Genomic DNA, 22,786 nt, shown 5'->3' on the forward strand with positions numbered 1-22,786 from the left:
CTACAAGGAACAGCATGCCTTGCAAATACTGCTCCCATTCAATGCCTCTCACACACAAGCAGACAAACATTGGCAGTTGCTCGGTCATTCCTGGTTATAATTATATATCAGGTGCTAGAAAAGGAGAGGAGTCACAAACAAACAGCAAAGAGGGGGAGTGCTCTTTCACGCCCCCCCCCCCCCCCGGGTATCCCCTCAGCACACTTAAAATTACCTGTAACCATACCTGAACCTATCTGGTAATAGAAATTCAGAGAATTAGTCACACATGTTTGCAAATGCATGTTTAGCTGCTGAGCCACTTCACGGCTTCTCCTATATCAGCAGTCCTAACACTACATGATAGCAGTGCCCACATAGGGCCATGTAATTTGTCTACAGTAGGCCTCATGATAAAGGCTATTACTAAAACACATCCAGACAGAGAGCTAACTTACCCAGGAGCAACCGCCAGGATCTCCCATTGGCACTACAAGGAACAGCCTTCCAAATACTGTTCAAATTCAATGCCTCTCACACACAAGCAGACAAACATTGGCAGTTGCTCGGTCATTCCTGGAGATAATTATATATCAGGTGCTAGAAAGGGGGAGAGGTCACAAACAAATAGCAGAGAGGTGGGGTGCTTTTTCCCCCCTGGGTATCCCCCCAGCACACTAAAAATTACCTGTAACCATAAATTAACCTATCTGATAATAGAAATTCAGAGAATTAGTCACACATGTTTGCAAACGCATATTTAGCTGCTGAGCCACTTCACGGCTTCTCTGATAATAGCAGTCCTAACACTACATAATAGCAGTGCCCACATAGGGCCATGTAATTTGTCTACAGTAGGCCTCATGATAAAGGCTATTACTAAAACATATCCAGACAGAGAGCTAACTTACCCGGGAGCCACCCCCAGGATCTCCCATTGGCACTATAAGGAACAGCATGCCTTCCAAATACTGCTCACATTCAATGCCTCTCACACACAAGCAGACAAACATTGGCAGTTGCTCGGTCATTCCTAGCTATAATTATATATCAGGTGCTAGAAAGGGGGAGGGGTCACAAACAAACAGCAGAGAGGGGGTGCTCTCCCCCCCCCCCCCCCCCCCCCCCGGGTATCGCCCCAGCACACTAAAAATTACCTGTAACCATACCTGAACCTATCTGGTAATAGAAATTCAGAGAATTAGTCACACATTTGCAAACGCATGTTTCGCTGCTGAGCCACTTCACGGATTCTCCGATATCAGCAGTCCTAACACTACATAATAGCAGTGCCCACATAGGGCCATGTAATTTGTCTACAGTAGGCCTTATGATAAAGGCTATTACTAAAACACATCCAGAGAGCTAACGTACCCGGGAGCCACCCCCCAGGATCTCCCATTGGCACTACAAGGTACTGCATGCTTTCCAAATACTGCACCCATTCAATGCCTCTCACACACAAGCAGACAAACATTGGCAACTCAAAAACTTTTTTCACCTTGTCATTATGGGGTATTGGGGGTCATTTCGAGTTGTTCGCTCGTTGATGATTTTCGCTATGCTGCGATTTGTTGCAAATTGAGCATGCGCAAGGCACGCAGGGCGCATGCGCTAAGTTATTTAACACAAAACTTAGCAGTTTTGCTGTGGCATCTGCGGCGCTTTTCAGTCGCACTGCTGTTCGGAAAATGATTGACAGGAAAGGAGCATTTCTGGGCGGCAACTCAGCGTTTTCCCGGCGTTGGCTTAAAAACGCAGGCGTGTCAGGGAAAAATGCAGGAGTGTCTGGAGAAACGGGGGAGTGGCTGGCCGAACGCAGAGCGTGTTTGTGATGTCAAACCAGGAACTAAACGGACTGAGCTGATCGCAATCTGTGAGTAGGTCCGGAGCTACTCAGAAACTGCAAATAATTATTTATTAGCAGTTCTGCTAATCTTTCGTTCGCTATTCTGCTAAGCTAAGATACACTCCCAGAGGGCGGTGGCCTAGCGTGTGCAATGCTGCTAAAAGCAGCTAGTGAGCGAACAACTCGGAATGAGGGCCCTTGTGTGTAAAATTATGAGGGAAAAAATGAATTTATTCCAGTTCAGAATAAGGCTATAACACAACAAAATGTGGAAAAAGTGAAGCGCTGTGAATACTTTCCAGATGTACTATATATGAATAAAACCATATTCTTCAAGATGACAAGTTCTCATTAAGGTACCAAACATTCAGATGTAACTACATAGAATCCCAGACTCCTTGGAAATGCTGTTCCATCCTAATATCCTATGTATCCTTAATTACAGTATGTCATGAGCTAGCCCGCAATTCTCCCTAGTATAGAGGATGCTATTACAAGACTGTGACTATGGCCATGCTGTATTTAGTTCCTCAGCAGATGGAGAGTTAGATGATGGTGAAACCATTGTATTTGCATGGAAAAGATATCAGGCAACTGCCTGGTAGTACGAGAGCCCTGAGCTACATTACAGTTATGGTGTGATCTGCAAGGCTTTCGAGTGATTGCATGGGTTCCTCCAAATGCTCCATTTTCTGGCCATAGAGCCTTATTCAGTATGGATCGCATATACTGATGATTTTATGCCCAATGCGCACGATCGCATCTCACTAATGAGAACGCCTCTGCCAGACTGACAGTCAGAGGCGTTACCGAGGCAGTCTGGGGCGGTTACGCAGCGTTGTGGGGACAGGGTGGCAACAATGGGGGCGGGTCTGGGCCATTTTCGGGAGCGCGACGTAATGTCACACGCGGCCGCTGCTACTGATAAGATGGCCGCCCTGCGCCTGCCTTTGCAGTCAGGCTGCACAGGCAGGGGGGCATCACTAATTCAGAGATGCAATTGAATTGCGATCACATCGCTGGTGGCCATTTGCATGCTGGGCGGCTTTGCCCTATGCTGAATGGCCCTCAGCATGTGCAGAGATGAACGCAGATCTGGCTGCATATGCAGCGATCTGAGTTCATCTCTGAATAGCCTCCAGTATATTCAGACATCATATTTGAAATGATATCATGACTATAGATGGCCTCCTCCTGTAAAGGAAAAACGGCACCATTACGGTTTTACTATTGTGACTGCAGAGCTTAATTCCCAGTTGCAGTTTTTGGATTTTGTTTATTTTCATAATGTAGTTCTGGAAAATTGAGGGCTGCCGGCAGTGACATCATAAACTGTGTTGAAAGGTTGTGACAGAAAGCCAGCACTCCCACTACCCATTGCTTGTTTCCATTAGCTACAGATGTGAACTTTTATACAGTCACTCAGGTCACACTAAATAGCCTCTCCTGCACCAGGTCTCGTCTGACTCGGCCTCACCAAGTGTCCTTTTTTTTAAATCAAAATGTGCTTCTTATTCACTAAATGAAAACTGGGACTGTCAACATTACAATACCAGCGTAAACTGGATACTAAGGATTGCAACATTTTTATTCTCTGAGCATCTCAGTCAGGATGAGCATCTCGCGCTACATGGCCATATGGCTCAGTGTATGAGGACACATCAGTAGCATTACTTGTGGCATCATCACTAAGCTGCCTTTAGCTTGGATGGAGCAGCCAGTGTGTGAATTCTGCTTGCAGAGTACTGTAGATACAGGTACCATGTTGTTTTAGCAAATCAGGAAAGTGGACATCTCAATTGATTTTAGTTTCTTGCTATGTTAGTGCTTGATTAGACTAGTTTGAAAGTGGTTAAATTGAAAAGAATAAAAATAATGTGGTATTTTGCTTTGATTACCGCTAAACATCACAACAACCCTACTGTACTATGGCCCTCATTCGAGTTGTTCGCTCGCTAGCTGCTTTTAGCAGCATTGCACACGCTAGGCCGCCACCCTCTGGGAGTGTATCTTAGCTTAGCAGAATTGCGAACGAAAGATTAGGAGAACTGCTACTAAATAATTCTTTGCAGTTCCTGAGTAGCTCCAGACCTACTCCTAGACTGCGATCACCTCAGTCCGTTTAGTTCCTGGTTTGACGTCACAAACATGCCCTGCGTTCGGCCAGCCACTCCCCCGTTTCTCCAGTCACTCCTACGTTTTTCCCTGACACGCCTGCGTTTTTTAGCACACTCCCGGAAAACGCTCAGTTACCTCCCAGTAACGACCCTTTCCTGTCAATCACTCACCGATCAGCAGTACGACTGAAAAGCGTCGTACGAACACCAGCAAAACTGCTAAGTTTTTAGTTAAATAACTTAGCGCATGCGCGCTGCGTACCATGCGCATTTACCAGCAAATCGCAGCATAGCGAAAATCGGCAATGAGCGAACAACTCGGAATGACCCCCTATATCCTGGTCACAAACACTGCAATATCTGCATCAATATTGTGTATTTAGAGCAATACTGTAACATGCATGGTGCCAAAATAACTCCATGTCCAATGAAAATCAAATACAAAATCAATCTAATCATGAGATTACACTACAGGAAACCACAAACACCCCTTCCAACCACACTAACAGGCCTATATACTGTAGATACAGCTACTGTACCTGGCCCATGTGATGAATGGTTGGAACTTACCCAATGACTCTGATCCTGTCACTCCATCATACTGTGTGCAGATTGCATTACATTAGCAGGTGATGCAGGGTGGAGGAGTCTGCAGGGCTTTGCTGTGTGCATCATAATTTGCATCAATGGTGCAGAACAAGCGTGTGTTAATGTACATTATCAATGCTTGTTTTATGTTGGAGATTGATTATTGTTTTAAAGTTGGGTATTAATGCTTGTTTTAATGTAGGTTTTCCATGTTTGTGCAGCAGTACTGTGATGACATCAGTAGTTAACACGTATGAGCAATGACATCAGAACTCAGTGATTACACAGATATTAGGAGTGAGTTTATACTCACGCTGGCACAACTTGGGCATTAGAATGTACAGTATAATAAAAATGAAGCATTTTTTATTTCCCAGTTAAATGATTTAAGGGGGAAGTCAGTTACCGCGGCTAATTATCATGCCGGGACTATTCAATTATACCCACCAAGAGTGGCACCCTTGCATTTTTCCCCATGGCACCCCAGGGTGACACAGCACCCAGTTTGGGAACCACCAGTTGTGTGGCATGACTGATAAATTGAGTGTTAAATTCATGTTACTAAAAAATGCACATATGACATTATTACATCATGTACAGGGGGATAGGCACAGGTGGATCTCTGGTGAATCAGCTGGTTGCTGTACCAAGAACCCTCTAAGCCAAGTATAGGTTCCTCGGCACGACCATATAAATGTATGTGCTCAATGGGCAGCTGTCCAGGGCCCTATGATTCTAGGGGCTCTTGAACAGGGGCAGACTTGGCCAATCAGAGTGCAGCATTCTCTACCTGCTTCCCAGACAAACTCTGAATGGCTGTCAGCATGCTGATTGGTGGATGGCTGGAGCTATCAACCAATCAGAGTGCTGACAGCCATTCACTGTATGGCAGTATGTGGAGAGATGGCACAGAACTGCTGGAGGGGCATGTTATGAATATTTTTACATTGGTTCTTGTGAATGGGTGGGTAGGGACCAAGTACATTGCCCAGGGGCTTCAATACAGTTAAGGCAGCCCTGCTCCTTGGGATAGTATGTGCTGGCCTGACAGCCTTGCTCCCTGAGCTGTGGCACTACTTGCACAACCTTAGTTATGGCCCTGGTACTATCTTTCAAACTAAATAGCATCCTCTAGTCTAGAGTGTAGGGATGTACATCACACTGTGGTGTGTCATGTCGGGTTGTTTAGTTAAATAATTGTCAGTTTTTTCATTTGCCAATCAATACTTATTAGTATTAGTCAGAAAGGCAATACAACATCAGTCGTATTTGGCTTTAGAACACCCCATTCACTAAATGATCGGCGACAACAAAACGTAATAGTTGCTTGTGTTATCATTAATGTAGAGTGCCTGTAAATTCCTGCGATATTACACAAGCCAAGGGACAGTTATTTAACTACCGATATACTTTTTTAAATATAAACATAGAGCCCGATTTTGACCTGATCGCTGCTGTGCATTTTCGCACAGCACAGTTTCGAACTACTGCGCATGTGTATGCACCAGAATGTGCAGGCGGGTCACTCAACAGCGACAGGATGGATTGAAAATTTCGATCGCATGGGCGTTTGCAAGGTGATTGACAGGAAGAGGACATTTGTGGGTGGTAGCTGGCCATTTTCAGGGAGTGTCTGGAAAAATGCAGGCGTTCCCAAGCGTTTTCAGGAATGGTGTGTGACGTTACTTTATACTGTATTGGTAGAGCATTAAGAGGTCACACGCAAGGACTTAGTTTGGTACATGTAATAGTCTGCACCATTCTGGCATTGGTGAATTTCTGGCAAATCTGCCTAAAGTTTTAAAGGGCACTCATTAAAAGGCAAAACCAACCAGGCAATGAAGGCAAACGACGCACACATGAACACTGATATCCTTCATTGTTGTACTCAAATCCTTACTTTTTGTACTAGTACGCCTCAGCGGTACCCCCTAGTTGGCAGCGCCCTAGGCAGATACCTAAAGCTGCTTAATGGTAGCAACAGCCCTGGTTGTCATGTTAGTTAAAGCATTCTAACCGTGTAGGCAAAATAACTTTAGAAGAAAACATAATGTTTTAACTTTATACTGTCAACACGGTTAAAATGCTTTAACTTCCATTACACCGTGGTGTCAGCACAATGTTTCCTATGTAAAGGCTTTCTATGGAGATCATCTATTTCTAGTTACACACCTACTAGCAGATGTCCAGTTTACAGTATATTTTGATTTCAACAAAGCTCCTTAACCTAACTACATCATGCAAGATTCCTGTTGAAGTACTTTTTAGCCTTATTGATGGAATAAGGATAGCGAAGTTGCATCTGTGCTAGCACACTAACAGTGCCACTCCTTGGGGGCAAATTACATCTAAGTAATGACTGCGCACATTGCCAAGAATTACTGAAGAGGAACACTGCAGCCCACAGAGGTGTGAAGAACAATTTGTGATGTTGGTGGCTGTGAGTTGTGGGGTAATGGTCTGGGGTGGTCTTCAGTTTGCAGGCTGTCGGTATCCCGGCGCACAGTATACCGGCGCTGGAATCCTGACACCCGGCATACCGACATCTTTTCTCGCTCTTGGGGGTCAACGACCCCCCTGGAGGGAGAATAAAGTACCGTGCCCGCAAGGGACTCATTTGCGCTCGCCCCGCTGTTGGTATGCCGGCGGTTAGGATTCCGGCGCCGGTATGTTGGCCACCGGGAGCCGGGACACCGGCATACCATACTAAACCCATTGGTCTGAACACCGGCAACTATGGCAGTACAGACGGGTACTCCGGTATCCTACCACAATCCAAACATATACTGGCTCCCAACAAAAATAAACCCTAATGTGTAAGTGTGTGCATGTATATGGGCAGACTAGATGGGCCAAGTGGTTCCTATCTATTGTCAAATTCTATGCTTCTATGTTAACTCGTGGCCACCACGATCATTTGAAGTGCCCTCTTTATGTTAGGGAGATGAGAAGCGAGAAAGTGACCACAACAAAATTTTCATGACACTAGTGACATTTTGCTTTCTTTTTTTTTATTAATCTCAACTAAAAATTTCTAATCATCAGGTCATAGCATTTAAGAGATCTGACAAACAGTCATATCACGTGCAGTATGTAAAACATTAGTTTCAAAGTCAGGTGATTTTGCACTGTACATAACTGTTGAATTTATCCCTTTTCTCATGTTGTTGACCTTCTTTTAAAATATATGAATACAGTTATTTATTCCCTGACCTCTATAGTGATTTCCATAACAACTCCTCCACAGGATTTACTAATAATTTGTCATCTGTAGTAATGTCCATACTCACATAATTTCTGATTCCTTCAAATACTGGAGTAATTATACTGATATGACAACCATCAGTAGCTCCCAGTTATGAGATAAATGATATTAGAACCCGCTAATATGCCAGTTGGTAGCAGTATGAAATAGTTGCAGCCTGTAAATATCACAGGTAGGGGGGGGTGTATAATAGATAAATGGATTTTTTCTTTGAAACATTTTGTTTTATTTATGTAACTGTACAGTATTTACATACTTTCTAAAATGTATCCCCCTGCAGATCTTGGAGGCGACAATCAGGTGGGTTTACCAGGGATGTGGCATTGAGAAATCCATGACGATTTGCAACAATGCACAGCTAGGAAAGTGGGTGTGACCCTGTAGACTGATTTATTCTTTGTATAGTCACAAGCATGTTAAAATGAGTATACAGTATATACTTTTAAACATTATTGTAATATTTAGAATAAAAAAGTTTTAACTTCATTTGGACCAAAGGATGCCTTTTACATTTCAGGTTCACTTTTCTTTGTTAAAAACAGATCACAATGAATTTAGCTGCTTTTTTTTTTTTTTTTTTTTTTTACAATTTAAAGGTTGAGACATTTTGGTGAATTTTCAAATTTGTTTCAGATTCTATGAACAATTTTGATAATCTATTTGTGGGGACTCTGAGGTTCTCATCTACCAATGCCATATGCATTGTTAGATGAGAACCTCAAAGTACCCAACAATAGATTTTGGGGAAATACAACAGAGAGCACTTCAGGGATTAAATGCCTAGATGATGGTTTCTCATCAGTTAGGCAAAGGTAGGCCTATTCTCAATCTGTTATCTTTAATTAACAAGCAAAGTATCAACATAAAACCACAACTGAATCCTAAATACTGCCCAGGCTTTGGATGTGGGTCATGACAATTATTGTAAACAGTGGGGGTCCATGAAGACGCCTTCTGTGTTGCTGCACTAATTTAAGAGGGGAAAGTGTCCTAGCCAAGTTTCCTGAACTATACAGGAGTACAGAAGTGGAACTTCTCTTGTATTGCAATATACATATACATCTCTATTGGTGCCAATAATCCATGTACTGTTTATTATTTTTGCATCTGCATATTTTAGAGAAGGGATTTTATTCTCTTTGTTATTTTAGATAATAAAATCTGATTATTTTAATTTTAAACCAACCGTCCATTCATTATTTATGTAATTCAGCCAGCGCTGGTATACCCACCTGTTTTCTTGTAACTTAAGAGGGGAGTTTGTCTTAAAGTAGACAACTCTTAAGAAAAAACAATACAATTCTCTATAAGAAACTAATATATAGCTGTATAATGTATCTAGCCCACTGAACATTTGATGAGTTCTAGGAGAAGAAATTTCAGTTCTATCGATGTGTGTTCCGTCCACCGTGCTTAACTCAGGCGTGTCCTAATCAGAGCTGCAACATTTCCGTAGCTTTTTCTATTGCTTCCTGCTGTGCGTTGCCTCACAGTCCTTACAAAATGTATTTCAAAATCCTTAAAGAACAACACTGGATAAACATGTCTGCCATCCACACATTCAGTGTTGAGCTAGAGTAAATTTGTCACATAAAGCAGCGTCCGTTTCCGCTTCAAGTAACAAACCTGCCATTTCTTCTTATCACTGGGCATCTAGGTATGTGCTTATTTCTTCTCAGAACATGCTGTGCTCATATAGCACACTCAGTTGTGGCTCCAGTATATTAATGAAATTGTAATGGAAAAAGGAAATTGCATACAACTGGTAATATTGCCACAGCATATACATCATTTTTGTTATGTTTTGTCACAGAATCTTAAATTTTTTTCCCTATCTTAACTTCCACAAACACAAATGACGGATTTCTTTCCATATTCTCAGCAATGACATTTGCCGTAAATTTAATTTATAATAGTGTACCGAGTATCCAGTGCTGTACTGTCATTGAGATTATTAAAATGATAGTTCTGTGAGATGATCTATCAGTCCAAACTGCAGGACTTGGACCAATCTCGTCTATATTAAAATTACCTGCGCTGTAAGAAAGCCATAACTCTTCCGCTTTCTCTCACAAGTTTGCCTTCTGTTTTGAGTTTTGTGAATAATTGCATTCTGCTGATCAAAACTAAATTGTAATGTACTCCACACACTGTCATTGATCACTGGAAGCGCTAATATCAGAATAAAAAATATGTTTATGTTTCCAACTAACACTGACATCTCTATAATAAAAACCGGTGTTGTTATTATACTAAGACCTCAATTTTCTAAAGCACGGTTTTCCAGGCATGTGAAAAGCCTGCAATTAAATTACATTAAATTTGCAATCCTTAGATTCTCGGTTTTGCAATGATTTGTGTAACTTGCAACTTTAATGTAATTTATTAGAGAAGCCTGACTATGCAGCTCACTCTCATATAGGTGGTGCTTAGGAGCACCAGCATCTATCTGAGCTATTCACTAAGAAAAGCAGAATGGTAATTGTTTAGTTATAATTTCCATATATCAGAAACAAGTTATGACTGCATATGTAGAGCCTATACAGAGATATAGTGGTCAGTTCTTGGGCAGAGCCAAAACTAGGGATAACCATCGATTATCTCCATTGATGGTACCATCGGTAGTTAACCATGATGGTATAAAACCATAAAACCATAGTTCTATCAATAATTTTAACTACCACCGGGTCATCCCTCCTCTACTAGTCACTGGGCTGTAGGCCATTCAGAATATGGGGGTGGGACTTTGCACCTTGCAGATTAAAAAGAAAAAAAACTTGTGGTGCCTGTACAATCGATAGTGGAGAACCATTGGTTCTCCACCATTGATGCAAAACCATCCAGCATTGGTGGTTAACCATCGATGGTTTGCAGCCATCGATGGCCAACATTAGCCAAAGCTCATTCAATAAACTGGCTGCTGCTGCACGTGGGCAATAGGACAATTTGAAGTTGCCGACTTTTCAATGGCTCCCAGGAGTAGGTGTGGTGGAAGGTGTGGCACAGTGATTTGCATCACCATAACTCTGATTCACTGCATTGTGCCGCAGGCGGTGCTGCCACAATGATGCAAATAGAGTCACTGAGTTCCTGGACTGTCCACTTGACTGGGGACAAATGTGGGATCTGGGAGGCTGGCCAGATATTCCAGGAGTGCCGGAGAACTCTGCAACAATGGGCAGTCTCCAAGACATTCTGAATAGGCAAGAATGCTACCATTAATAATGCTTTGGAAAGTAAATCAATAGTGTTTTAGTGGTGAAAAGTGTAGGTGACGTTATAAGTGAAAGTTTATACATATTGAAGATATTGACAATACATTGCACTTTTACAGCCAACAAATGAATGAGTAAAATGAAGGTGCTTGTTATTGATGGTATTAATCCCAGTGGCAGAAATATCACAGTTGCAGAGGGGTCCCGAAGCCCCTGGACACCAAGTAACAACATATATTCCACAATTATCTGTAATCTATTAAATCACAGAGTAAATGTTTACTCCCCCTCTCCGTTCTAACATTTTCTATGATGCCCAGTCTGGAACTGTCCTGTCCTGGCTACTGCCATGGTTTGTGGTGTCATTTTACTAAAAGAGTTCTCAACTAATATTTTCATAATATTTGAGGTCAGTTCTGTGGATTTGGAAATTACAACAGTAAAAAAATGACACTGCGTATTCATGGCACTCTAATATTGCACGGCGTGGGTAATCAAGTTATTTTAAACAGAGACAATTGTTTTCATTAGCAATTGTGCTAATCAACCAGGTTTAATGCAGCATGAAATTGACGCTTGCTGACTAGTCAAATCACCAAGTGGCAAGTGCAGGGGTATAGTGACACAGCTTGCCCAAACGCAATCATAGCATAATGCTGCTAGGGGAAGGGCCATGCTGACGGGGATTTGCAGCGCCATCTATGAGGGATGTAATAAAATATATTGGTTGTTAGTATAAAGAGCAGGAATTTGTCACCCAGCACATGATGTGAGGAGGGCCTGCAGGTGAGCTTCTGTGGCAAGTGCATAAGGGGTACATTTACTAAGCAGTGATAAGAGCAGAGAAGTGAGCCAGTGGAGGAGTTGCCATTGGCAACCAATCAGCACTGAAGTAACATCTATAATTTGCATACTATAAAATGATACAGAGCTGCTGATTGGTTAATGGGGAAATTTCTCCACTGGCTCACTTCTCCGCTCTTATCACTGCTTAGTAAATGTACCCCTAAATCTCCATACATAAGAACAAATTAACTTAAAAAATAATAAATGGAGTCATAGTATTACTCTTTTTATCACTCTCTATATCTTTATCCCACACATGCGGCGGGATGTAGTGGAGTCCAAGATCGCTGGAGGTGCGGGATGCTGGAAAATGTTTTTTAAAGGGGCAATCACTTACAAGGCATGGTTTTGCATTGTAAGTGTGTGCCCCTTTAAATAAACGTCCAAGAACAGCCGGCATCCCGCAACTCTGGCGGTCTCGGACTCCATTACATTCCGCCAAATATATCCATGACTTATGCTATTTTAGTACAATAACATTTCCATTCTTGGTGACTTACTGAAACACAGCACCTTGCTATGATTGTAGAAAAGTGTGACACTACAGTTATGCAGGCATTAGATAGAACTGTGGAATGGGATCATGTGGACGTCAGTTGCTTTACCGGACATAACTTTGGGAGAGCGTGGTCAGGGCATGAATGGTCTTTGAACTTAATATGGACTACAAAGCAGTTTGTCGTTGGGATCCTGATGTGTCCACCAATTTGCAGCAGGTGAATGATATGCACAAGCTTTGCAAAGTGCCATTATTGTTGCACTATTGTATTTTGATAACATATTAATGAATTATTCCATTGATGATGGAAATGATCTAAAGTATCTGCCTCTTTAACCACCTCCTTTTAATCCTCTCTCTGATTTGTATGATTACCCTGTGCACTTAATGTTAGACAATAAAGGTCCCTCCTTGTCTTAAGAGCTCGGATCCCCCAGAGCCTAAATCCAGAACCTTCCACTTGCAATATTTCTACATGATAGAAAATAAATGAAGCAAAATGTACTGTCAGTCTAGAGGCCTGCCTAATATATATGAACAGTAATAAAAAAGATATTTGCATACGTGTCTGTATTCTGTTTAAACGCTCCAGGATGTTGTAGAGAAATTCTGTATGTATTTGATTTTTAAATAAAATCAAAGGTGCAGGTAGTGTACTTACTCTGATGTTTTCAGCTGTCTTCCAAGTTCTGCAAGTAACGCTTGCTGTTCACCACTTTTTACCTTTACAAACCAGAAAGATGAAATGGTGTAATTACAAAAGCACAGCAAACTTGTGACTAGCATGTAGTTATTTCTTGCTTCATACATACAGTATATGTATTTTTCTCACATTCATAGAAAAGGCACAGTAAGGCTGGCTAAATGTGTTCTGCATGCTGATTTCTAAACAAGAAATAAAATGTTACCACACAACAAAATATTTATAGCACACGTAGGCTTAAAGGAACAATCGCGTTGTAGGTGAAATAGGTGTTTTACAGACCTACTGTAACACAGATTTGCAGGGTCAAGGAGGTTTTTTTTTTAAATGTGAGGGTGTATATGTGTTTAAGTCATTTACAGTATAAAAGAGGTAAATGAGTTATTACGCTGTATTCCTTGTTAACAGGTGTGATGGAAAACCAAAGATTTCAGTTTTTTTTTTTTTAAGTAACATAGTAACATAGTTAATGAGGTTGAAAAGAGGCAATGCCCATCGGGTCCAACCTGTAATCTGTTTTAAGCCGAGTTCATTATAATGTCCCAATTGAAATAATGTTTTATGTTTAGTTATCAACTGTAAATCATGTTCCTCCCAGATTAACAATGTCAATATTTTAAATGCTATAACCTTGGCTATCTTTTTCAGTCAGAAATGTATCCAATCTATTTTTAAATGCATATATAGAGTCCACCATTACCACCTTCTCTGGCAGGGAATTCCAGATCCTTATTGCCCTAACAGTGAAGAACCCTTTCCTACGTTGCGTATGGAATTTTCTCTCCTCTAGCCTCAGCGAGTGACCTTGTGTCTTATACAGAGTTCTTTTAATAAACAATTCCACTGAATACTCTTTGTAATGTCTCTTTATATATTTGAAGATATTAATAATGTCTCCTCTTAGACGCCTCTTTTCTAGTGTATACAAATGTAATCTAGTGAGCCTTTCCTCGTACTCCAGTCCCTCTAGCCCTTTAATCAATTTAGTAACATAGAAACATAGAATTTGTCGGCAGATAAGAACCACTTGGCCCATCTAGTCTACCCCTTTTTTTTATTTTATTTTTTATCTCTAACCTTAATTGATCCTTATTTCTTTGTAAGGATATCCTTATGTCTATCCCATGCATGTTTAAATTGCTCTACTGTCTTAGCCTCTACCTCCGATGGTAGCACGCCTTTGAACCCTTTCGAGTTCACAGACATCTTTTTTATAATGTGGTGCCCAAAATTGAACACAATATTCCAGGTGCGGACGTACCAATGATTTGTACAGCGGCAGGATTACACTCTCGTCCCTTGTCTCAATTCCCCGTTTTAATTCTCTGTTTTATGTACGCTAGCACCTTACTTGCCTTCTTTGCTGCACTTTGACATTGTATACAGTTATTAAGCCTATTATCAATGAGTACCCCCAAATCTTTTTCCAATACTGTTACCCCTAGATTTTCCCCATTTAATATGTAGGTTGCAAGTTTGTTTTTAGTCCCGAAGTGCATAACTTTACATTTTTCTATATGGAATCCCATTTTCCATTTAGACGCCCAGATTTCAAGTTTAGATAAGTCATTCTGTAGAGACTCCACATCTATTTCCAAATTAATTACCTTGCACAATTTAGTAAGTGTCACCTGTTGTTATATATATTGAAAAAAGAGAAAATAATCCTAATTGCAATCCACAGTGACTGCACACTCATACTTTACAGCTAGATATGTTCAAAAACTTAAAAAGACACCTTTTCAGGAATTATCAAATCAGCAGCATAATATTTTATTATACTGAAGAAAATCACCAGAAGGGTGTTTGAAATGGCGATCGAGCACCTGCTATGTTTTCCTTTTCCACATTTGATCTTCAATAAACACATCAACAAGCTAACTGTGAGTGCTGGTCTGTGTCCCATCCGGACAGATGGGGAAGTGTATATTTTTTAACCATTTGGACCCTGCACTGCACCTCTGGAGTGAAGATTTTGAGTGCTGCCCCATACTCAACTGCAAACTGTATATACTGTATATAATATACAGGAAAACACTGTAGCATAGCATTTTCTATGCAAATACAGTCACAGTCACACTCAGAATATAGGCATGCTGCATATCACTTTAATCAGCAGAAGCTGCTTGTGCATCCTATTACATTACTTTGAATCTAAGACTCATTTTCACGTGGAAAAAAACGCAAAAAAAGACGCTCGGCGCTACCAAGTCACATGGCACTCACGTGTCTACATGTCTACATTCTGCGTGCGACCGTGGCTGTACCTGCATTTGAAATTCTATACTACAATGTTTCCATAGAAAGCACTGCAATGTACTGTAACATTCTGTATGCAGTTACAGCCACCGATGCGCAGAGAATATAGGCACACAGCATATAATTTTAATTAGCAGAGTCTGCCTGTGTGTCCTATTTACATAGCAAATATTCGCTGCTGCATGGCATATCGAGACAAGATGTAGGAGGACACATCTGTAGCCTTCTACTGCAAGGACACGCCCATTGTAGTGACGCCAAGCCCATTGCAGCAAGGCCACTCCCCGTGCACTCCTTGGGGGGGGGAGCGCAGTTTTGAATGTCTTGGGAGGGTGGCGCATTTTCTTTTACTGTTCCCACTGGGTGAAAAATTGTCTATAAATAGCCCTGTATCTGCAGCGCTATTACCCAACTTTGTCCAACATTTTATTGGTATGATTTACGTTATTAGTTGATTGTAAAAGTTTACTGGACAAATAAAAAATGAGTGTGGAAGTACAGGTTGAGTATCCCTTATCCAAAATGCTTGGGACCAGATGTATTTTGGATATCGGATTTTTCCGTATTTTGGAATAATTGCATAACATAATGAGATATCATGGTGATGGGACCTAAATCTAAGCACAGAATGTATTTATGTTACATATACACCTTATACACACAGCCTGAAGGTAATTTTAGCCAATATCCTTTATAACTTTGTGCATTAAACAAAGTGTGTCTACATTCACACAATTCATTTATGTTTCATATACACCTTATACACACAGTATTAATACAATACTTTTAATAACTTTGTCTATTAAACAAAGTTTGTGTACATTGAGCCATCAAAAAACAAAGGTTTCACTATCTCACTCTCATTCAAAAATGTCCGTATTTCGGAATATTCAGTATTTTAGAATATTTGGATATGGGATACTTAACCTGTACTACATAGTAGGGAAAAAGAACCTAGGGCCTTATTCAAGTTAGGAATAAGTAAGAAAGAGCAAGTACCTTTGCACCTTGGCAGGGGCGTAGCAAGACCCAGGGCCCCAGAGAGGGCGGGGTAGCAGGTACTAATTAACTCCCTAGTCCAGCTGCTCTGCGCTGGGCCGCAGTTAGGCCAGAGAGGCTGCTGCCACTAAACACCAGCATAAGTCTCTGCCTGTGCGGGTGGAAGGGGGAGGGGGGTCAGACGAGCACACGGATCACACACCCCCTGGATTTGCTCCTGGCTAAGGGGCTCTAGACACCCCACTGCTCGTTGTGCAGCACCGCAAAGTGGCACTACAAATACTTTTTGCTAAATTATTCCTAAGGGGTCGTGGTCGCATCTCCAGCGATTAGGACATGCCCTCCACATTTTACCTAGGCTCGGAAGAGATCACTACAGCACTGGCAAGAACTATGACCCACCACCACCGTGCAGTAGTTAGTGTGGGACAGGTGCTCACCAGTTGCAGCAACGAGGGCACATTTCTTTGTAGCTTAGCCATTATGATTGTAAATCATCTAATGTTTGCACTATCTTCCCACTTCGTTAACATACATGACTAAGTGCATGGTGATTAGCATATACAGGTTGAGTCTCCCTTATCCAAAATGCTTGGGACCAGAGGTATTTTGGATATGGGATTTTTCCGTATTTTGGAATAATTGCCTACCATAATGAGATATCATGGTGATGGGACCTAAATATAAGCACAGAATGCATTTATGTTTCATATACACCATATACACACAGCCTGAAGGTCATTTTAGCCAATATTTTTTATAACTTTGTGCATTAAACAAAGTGTGTGTACATTCACACAATTCATTTATGTTTCATATACACCTTATACACACAGCCTAAAGGACATTTAATACAATATTTTTAATACATTTGTGTATTAAACAAAGTTTGTGTACATTGAGCCATCAGAAAACAAAGGTTTCACTATCTCAGTCTCACTCAAAAAAGTCTGTATTTCGGAATATTCCGTATTTCGGAATATTTGGATATGGGATACTCAACCTGTACTAAGCATTATCAACTTAAAAATATATTTTTAAAAATTCTATACAGTAGAGAGAACGTAGCTTATTTATATTTTAGCCAGGCACTTGGTGATACAGTCAGCCTCCTGCCACACACACACACACACACACACACACACACACACACACACACACACACACACACACACACACACACACACACAATAAACAGAAAAACAGCAATTCAGAAACTGGAAATCCATGACTTTGAGTCCCAGAGAGTGAAATGGATAAAGGAATGGTTAATAAACAGAGACAGTTTTGTAGTGGACGGTGTAAGCTCAGATGAAGGACTGGTAACCAGCTGAATACCTTGGGAATCAGTCCAGGGTCCTGTTTTGTTAAATGTATTCATTAGCAATATCACCTGTGGTCTACAAAGGAAATTATGTATTTTGCAGATGATACAAAGATGTACACACAGTTGTTACACCAGTAGGGGTAACACAAATGCATAGTTATTTAGGGAAAACAGAGTAAGGAACTAAATTGCATATTCTTACATTTAATATAAAAATGTAAAATACTGCATGTGAGACACAAAGTCCTAGGCTAGAATACACAATGAATTGTGATGTAAAGTCAATTATAGGGAAAATAGAGCAATGACTATTCCATATGTTCTGAAAATCAGAAAGTAGTGGGAAAAACAGTAGAATACTTGATTGTATAATAGGTATTAGCATCAGGAACAGGGAGGATGTATTTCCATTTTATGGGTCACTGATAAGACCTCACCACTACTATTCTATGCAATTCTGGAGACCCTGTCTCCAAAAATAGATTAATGCATTTAACCACTTAGTGTAACTGATCGTTTTTGCCTTCAAAACTATTCATACATTTAAAAAACATTTTTTTTAAATTTAATATAGTTTAAAAAGTATTTTTTTAAAATATTTAAATATATTGTGCACATCTGCGGAACGGATCTCCTTATCAAAAACTGGGGGACACAGTGGAACTGCGCAGTCGCATGTGATCTGACCATGCCAGTTAAGTGGTTAATATATGCTGCAGAGTTTGTATAACAAAACATATCAGTAAAAGCTTCAAGAGCCAAAGGTCTACAGCAGGCATTCCCAACCTCGGTTCTCATGTACACTAAGGGGTAAATAAACTAAGGTGGGAGATCTATTTAAGATGGAATGTTGCCCATAGCAAACAATCAGCTTGTACTGTACTTTTCATTTATCTAGCACCTTCTAGAAGATGATACCTGGAATCTAATTAGTTGCTAAGGGCAACATCTAATCTTAAATAGAACTCCCATCTTAGTAAATGTACCCCACACACTCCAGGTTTTAGTTATATCCATGCTTGAGCACAGGTGACTTAATTAGTACCTCAGTTATTTTGATTTAATCATCTGTGCTGAAGCCTGGATATCACTAAAACCTGCACTGTTAGTGTGCCTTGAGGACTGAGGTTGGGAATGCTTGGTCTACAGCAAGGTGAAAAGAAGGTCTGCATACAAAAATCCATGTGTTTGGGCTGAGACTGGGGCAAGCTGATGTGCCATTGCTGTACAGGTTGAGTCTCCCTTATCCAAAATGCTTGAGACCAGAGGTATTTTGGATATCGGATTTTTCCGTATTTTGGAATAATTGCATACCATAATGAGATATTATGGCGATGGGACCTAAGTCTAAGCACAGAATGCATTTATGTTACATATACACCTTATACACACAGCCTGAAGGTAATTTTAGCCAATATTTTTTATAACTTTGTGCATTAAACAAAGTGTGTCTACATTCACACAATTCATGTATGTTTCATATACACATTATACACATAGCCTGAAAGTCATTTAATATAATATTTTTAATAACTTTGTGTATTAAACAAAGTTTGTGTACATTGAGCCATCAAAAAACAAAGGTTTCACTATCTCACTCTCACTCAAAGAAGTCCGTATTTCGGAATATTTCGTATTTCGGAATATTGGATATGGGATACTCAACCTGTATTTCTATGCTGCTGCAACAGTACCTCACACTGCTTGTAGCAAATTCAACTGACCATTTAATGGCAGAGAAGGTTCAATCTGGATCTCTTCTACACTGCTGTTGGGACCCCACCATACAAGAAATTCCATGTGTCAGTCATAAGGATCCCTGTCATCCCCTGCCTCTAAATGCAATGTGTTTCCTGTTGAGGAGCCAAGTGAGAGAAGTAGGAAGCAGTGATAAGACTGGAGAAATGGTCCAGTGGAGAATTTGCTCCTAGCAATAAGTCAGCTTTGAGGTAGCATTTATTAAGTACATTCTATAAAATTATAGGTAGTATCTGGCCACTGGCCCATTTCTCCACTCTTTTCACTGCTTCATGCAGCTACCCCCAAGTCACTTGGGGGTATATTTACTAAAAGTCGATTTTGGTCTATGTTTGCACGATGTTTGATCGATTTGATTTTGTGTATAAGGGTCTAAATCACACAGATGATTTTTTACATCGTCTATTAGTAAATGTGAAATTTAGACTCAGAACAACAAAATCGACCAAACCGACAATTGACCCAGACCGATTTTTAGTAAATATACCCCTAAATACCACATTTACTAACATATGATTTTTACAATTTTTTTTTAAAGGATTTCAAAAATTATCTGTTAGTAAATGTGTGATTTAGACCCTGAAACACAAAATCGATCAACATCTACTTTTAGTAAATATACCCCTTGGTTTCTGCCCGTACAAGATATTATTGGGCTTTCACAGGGTCCAACTATGACAGCTCAGAAATAAATGTGCAATCACCATATGGGCCATAATAAACATATGTCCTAAAAAAACTACATGGAACTGTGCATAAAAAATATAAACATTTGTTTTCTTACTGTAAAAAATGCAGGGTAACTTGATATATATACCTATATACCTAAAAACATATAATAATTATATTTACCTTTAATTGCATATTTTCAGATTTTACGTCTTCCAGTTCAGCTTTAAGTCTATTAACCACAGCAGTCAAGGCATCTTCCTTTTTCTGGAAATTGCTGCAGACAAATATAATACATTTTAAAGATATACTATTTAATTCTGCCGAAAAATGGCACATAGATATTGAAGTACAGATAATAAAATGAGATTATTCATTTAAAAAGTGTCCCTTTACACAAGCACAATACAAATATTTCTCTTTCTCTGGCACTGTGAGCATTACCATATAATACATGTAGGCTAATATGGAATAATAAGAAACAGGAACATTATCTATTTTAAAAAAAACAATACGTTTTGCAGAATTCTTGATAAATAAAACAAAAGTACTGCTAGGCTGGAAGATGATTTATTCCAAAATGATTCACTGCCAGCCCGTCATGTTAATTTAGCCATTAGGGACACTATTCCATTGGAATCTATGGATTATATTTATGTTCCCCTCATCAGATGTAGTAACTGTACAGATACCACTCATAATACTGAATGCATGGCCACAAAGAAAATAACATTTGAGGAAATAATACAAAAAATGGAAACAAACACAGTAACATAAAATGAATAAGGTTAAAGAAGAGATGACTAAAAATATAATTTTACCATGCCCAGTAATATTGTTGTGATGTTTTGGTGATACCCCTCACCTTGAAGTACCTCCTGTGGGCAGGACCGGATTAAGGGTCACATGGGCCTGGAGCTGAAATTTTTCAAGTGCCTATACTGAGAAGAGGAGGAGTTGTGAAAACTACTGTGTGGGTGTGGCCAGAGCCATGTGGGCGTGTACACCCTATACACACTATGAGCCTCAATGTATCCCTAAATACATAAACATAGAAAAATTGCATCATTTTGTCGGAAAACTATAAATACAATTTTAATACTCATGATTTATGATTGTTTGGCCAGCTGTACAGCTGGTCATCATCCTGCAGCCAGGATTATGGGCCTATTTGTATGTGAAGCCTGAAGCTGTAGCTCCATCCCCCCCATTGTTAATCTGGCCTTGCCTGTGGGGATTCAGCAGGGATGTGACAGTGATTCCTGTCTTACCTTCTCATTATGGGGCAGATGTACTAAGCATTGGACAGACTGAGATAAAGTGGAGAAAGTGAAAGTTACAGCCAATCAGCTCCTGCCATTTTTTCAAACCCAGCCTGTAACGTGGCTGTTAAGAGCTGATTGGCTGGTACTTTATCTCTCTCCACTGTATTACTCTCTAAGGTTTAGTACATCTAAGCGACTTAAAGTACACCTGAAATATGGGTGTTAACAATTTTGCATTTATAGTGCAGCTTGAAACAAACTTTATTGGAATTTTTTTTTTCTTCAATATTTAGAATTGAGCCTTGATCTTCTTTCATGTCTAGTGTTTGGTACTTAATGTTTTTTATTGAAAAACAGTAATTGATTACTTAATTTTTATAGTTGTACATTGCAGCCATCACCATTGTTCATGTAATGTTGCAATTTAATTGTGTTGCATAAACTATGCCATAGAACAGGAGGATGAGTGGTATGAACCCAATCCATTCATTTGGCCCAGATTCTTTGAAGAGATGGCTGCACATGGCCATTCTGGATGTCTACTGCCTGTGGCCTGTTCCCTGCAGACATCTACATAAGTAGTTTCCACTCTACCCCTTTGCCTGCTGACTTCCTTACCTCCCCTGACTTCATACCTCACCTCCCCATTGGTCACTCAGGGTCAGATCAATTGGAGGCACCGACCTCTATTTGTGAAATACACTCAATGGTATGGGAATGTATATACATTATATCTTTATAATAAATAACAGCTGGAAGTGGTGAAGAAATTTTGGCCATTTTTTTTAAATTGTAGTTGATTAATTGATTAATTAATTAGTTGGCTAACTAAGATGGAATGAATATTGAAATAGACTGAAAAAAAAATTAAATAAAAATAAAATAACCAAAACAAAAATTCGCCAGAAAATAAATAACAGGAGATTTGTAATAACACAAAACTTACTTGCACACAGCTGTTCCTAGTCATATACAGAAACAGAATTCTTTGTGCATAAATGTTTTATAATGTTGCATATACTGATTATTTGACGCAATCTATTAATAATGGTTAGGATTGGATGATCTGACCCGATATACAGTACTGTAGTCTATGATTAGTGAAGGCTTATAGAGCTGATGTACATGCATCTTACAGTATTATTTCTTTCTTTTATTCCACTTCAGTGTTTATTTAAGTCATTTTTATTCACATCTACTTATCTATTAATTTGCATTGGGGACAATTGCATGTGTGAAAAAGAATACTCTTAATTGTGAATTGATGTATTAGTTTAACTTTTATTATTTTAATTTTAAAATACAGTATTTGGCATCAAAAAGAAATGTAAAACAATATATAATTGAACTAATAAAATATAGATTTTAAATAACACATTAATTCCCAATTAAGAATACCCCCTCCCCCACAACAAAGGGTCTTCTTTCTCACACAAGTATTTGTCTTT

At 39.8% G+C, this 22,786-nt stretch overlaps 1 protein-coding gene across 5 annotated transcripts in view; it reads right to left on the minus strand.

Annotated features, from left to right (window-relative positions):
* LOC134928326 (polyamine-modulated factor 1-binding protein 1-like) overlaps positions 1–22,786 on the minus strand; it is an 817,199-nt gene that overhangs the window by 58,639 nt on the left and 735,774 nt on the right. For 4 of the 5 annotated variants that reach the window (XM_063923947.1, XM_063923945.1, XM_063923946.1 and 1 more), the window contains 2 exons: positions 20,257–20,350; positions 13,020–13,081 (listed from right to left, as the gene is read on the minus strand). In XM_063923947.1, coding sequence (XP_063780017.1) covers positions 13,020–13,081; positions 20,257–20,350 — 156 coding nt within the window. Of the gene's footprint in view, positions 1–9,830; positions 9,971–13,019; positions 13,082–20,256; positions 20,351–22,786 lie in introns of all 5 variants that reach the window. The other variant, XR_010177892.1, reaches the window with a different exon arrangement.

Source organism: Pseudophryne corroboree, chromosome 5 (assembly GCF_028390025.1).
Source record: "Pseudophryne corroboree isolate aPseCor3 chromosome 5, aPseCor3.hap2, whole genome shotgun sequence".
NCBI classification, from domain to species: domain Eukaryota; kingdom Metazoa; phylum Chordata; class Amphibia; order Anura; family Myobatrachidae; genus Pseudophryne; species Pseudophryne corroboree.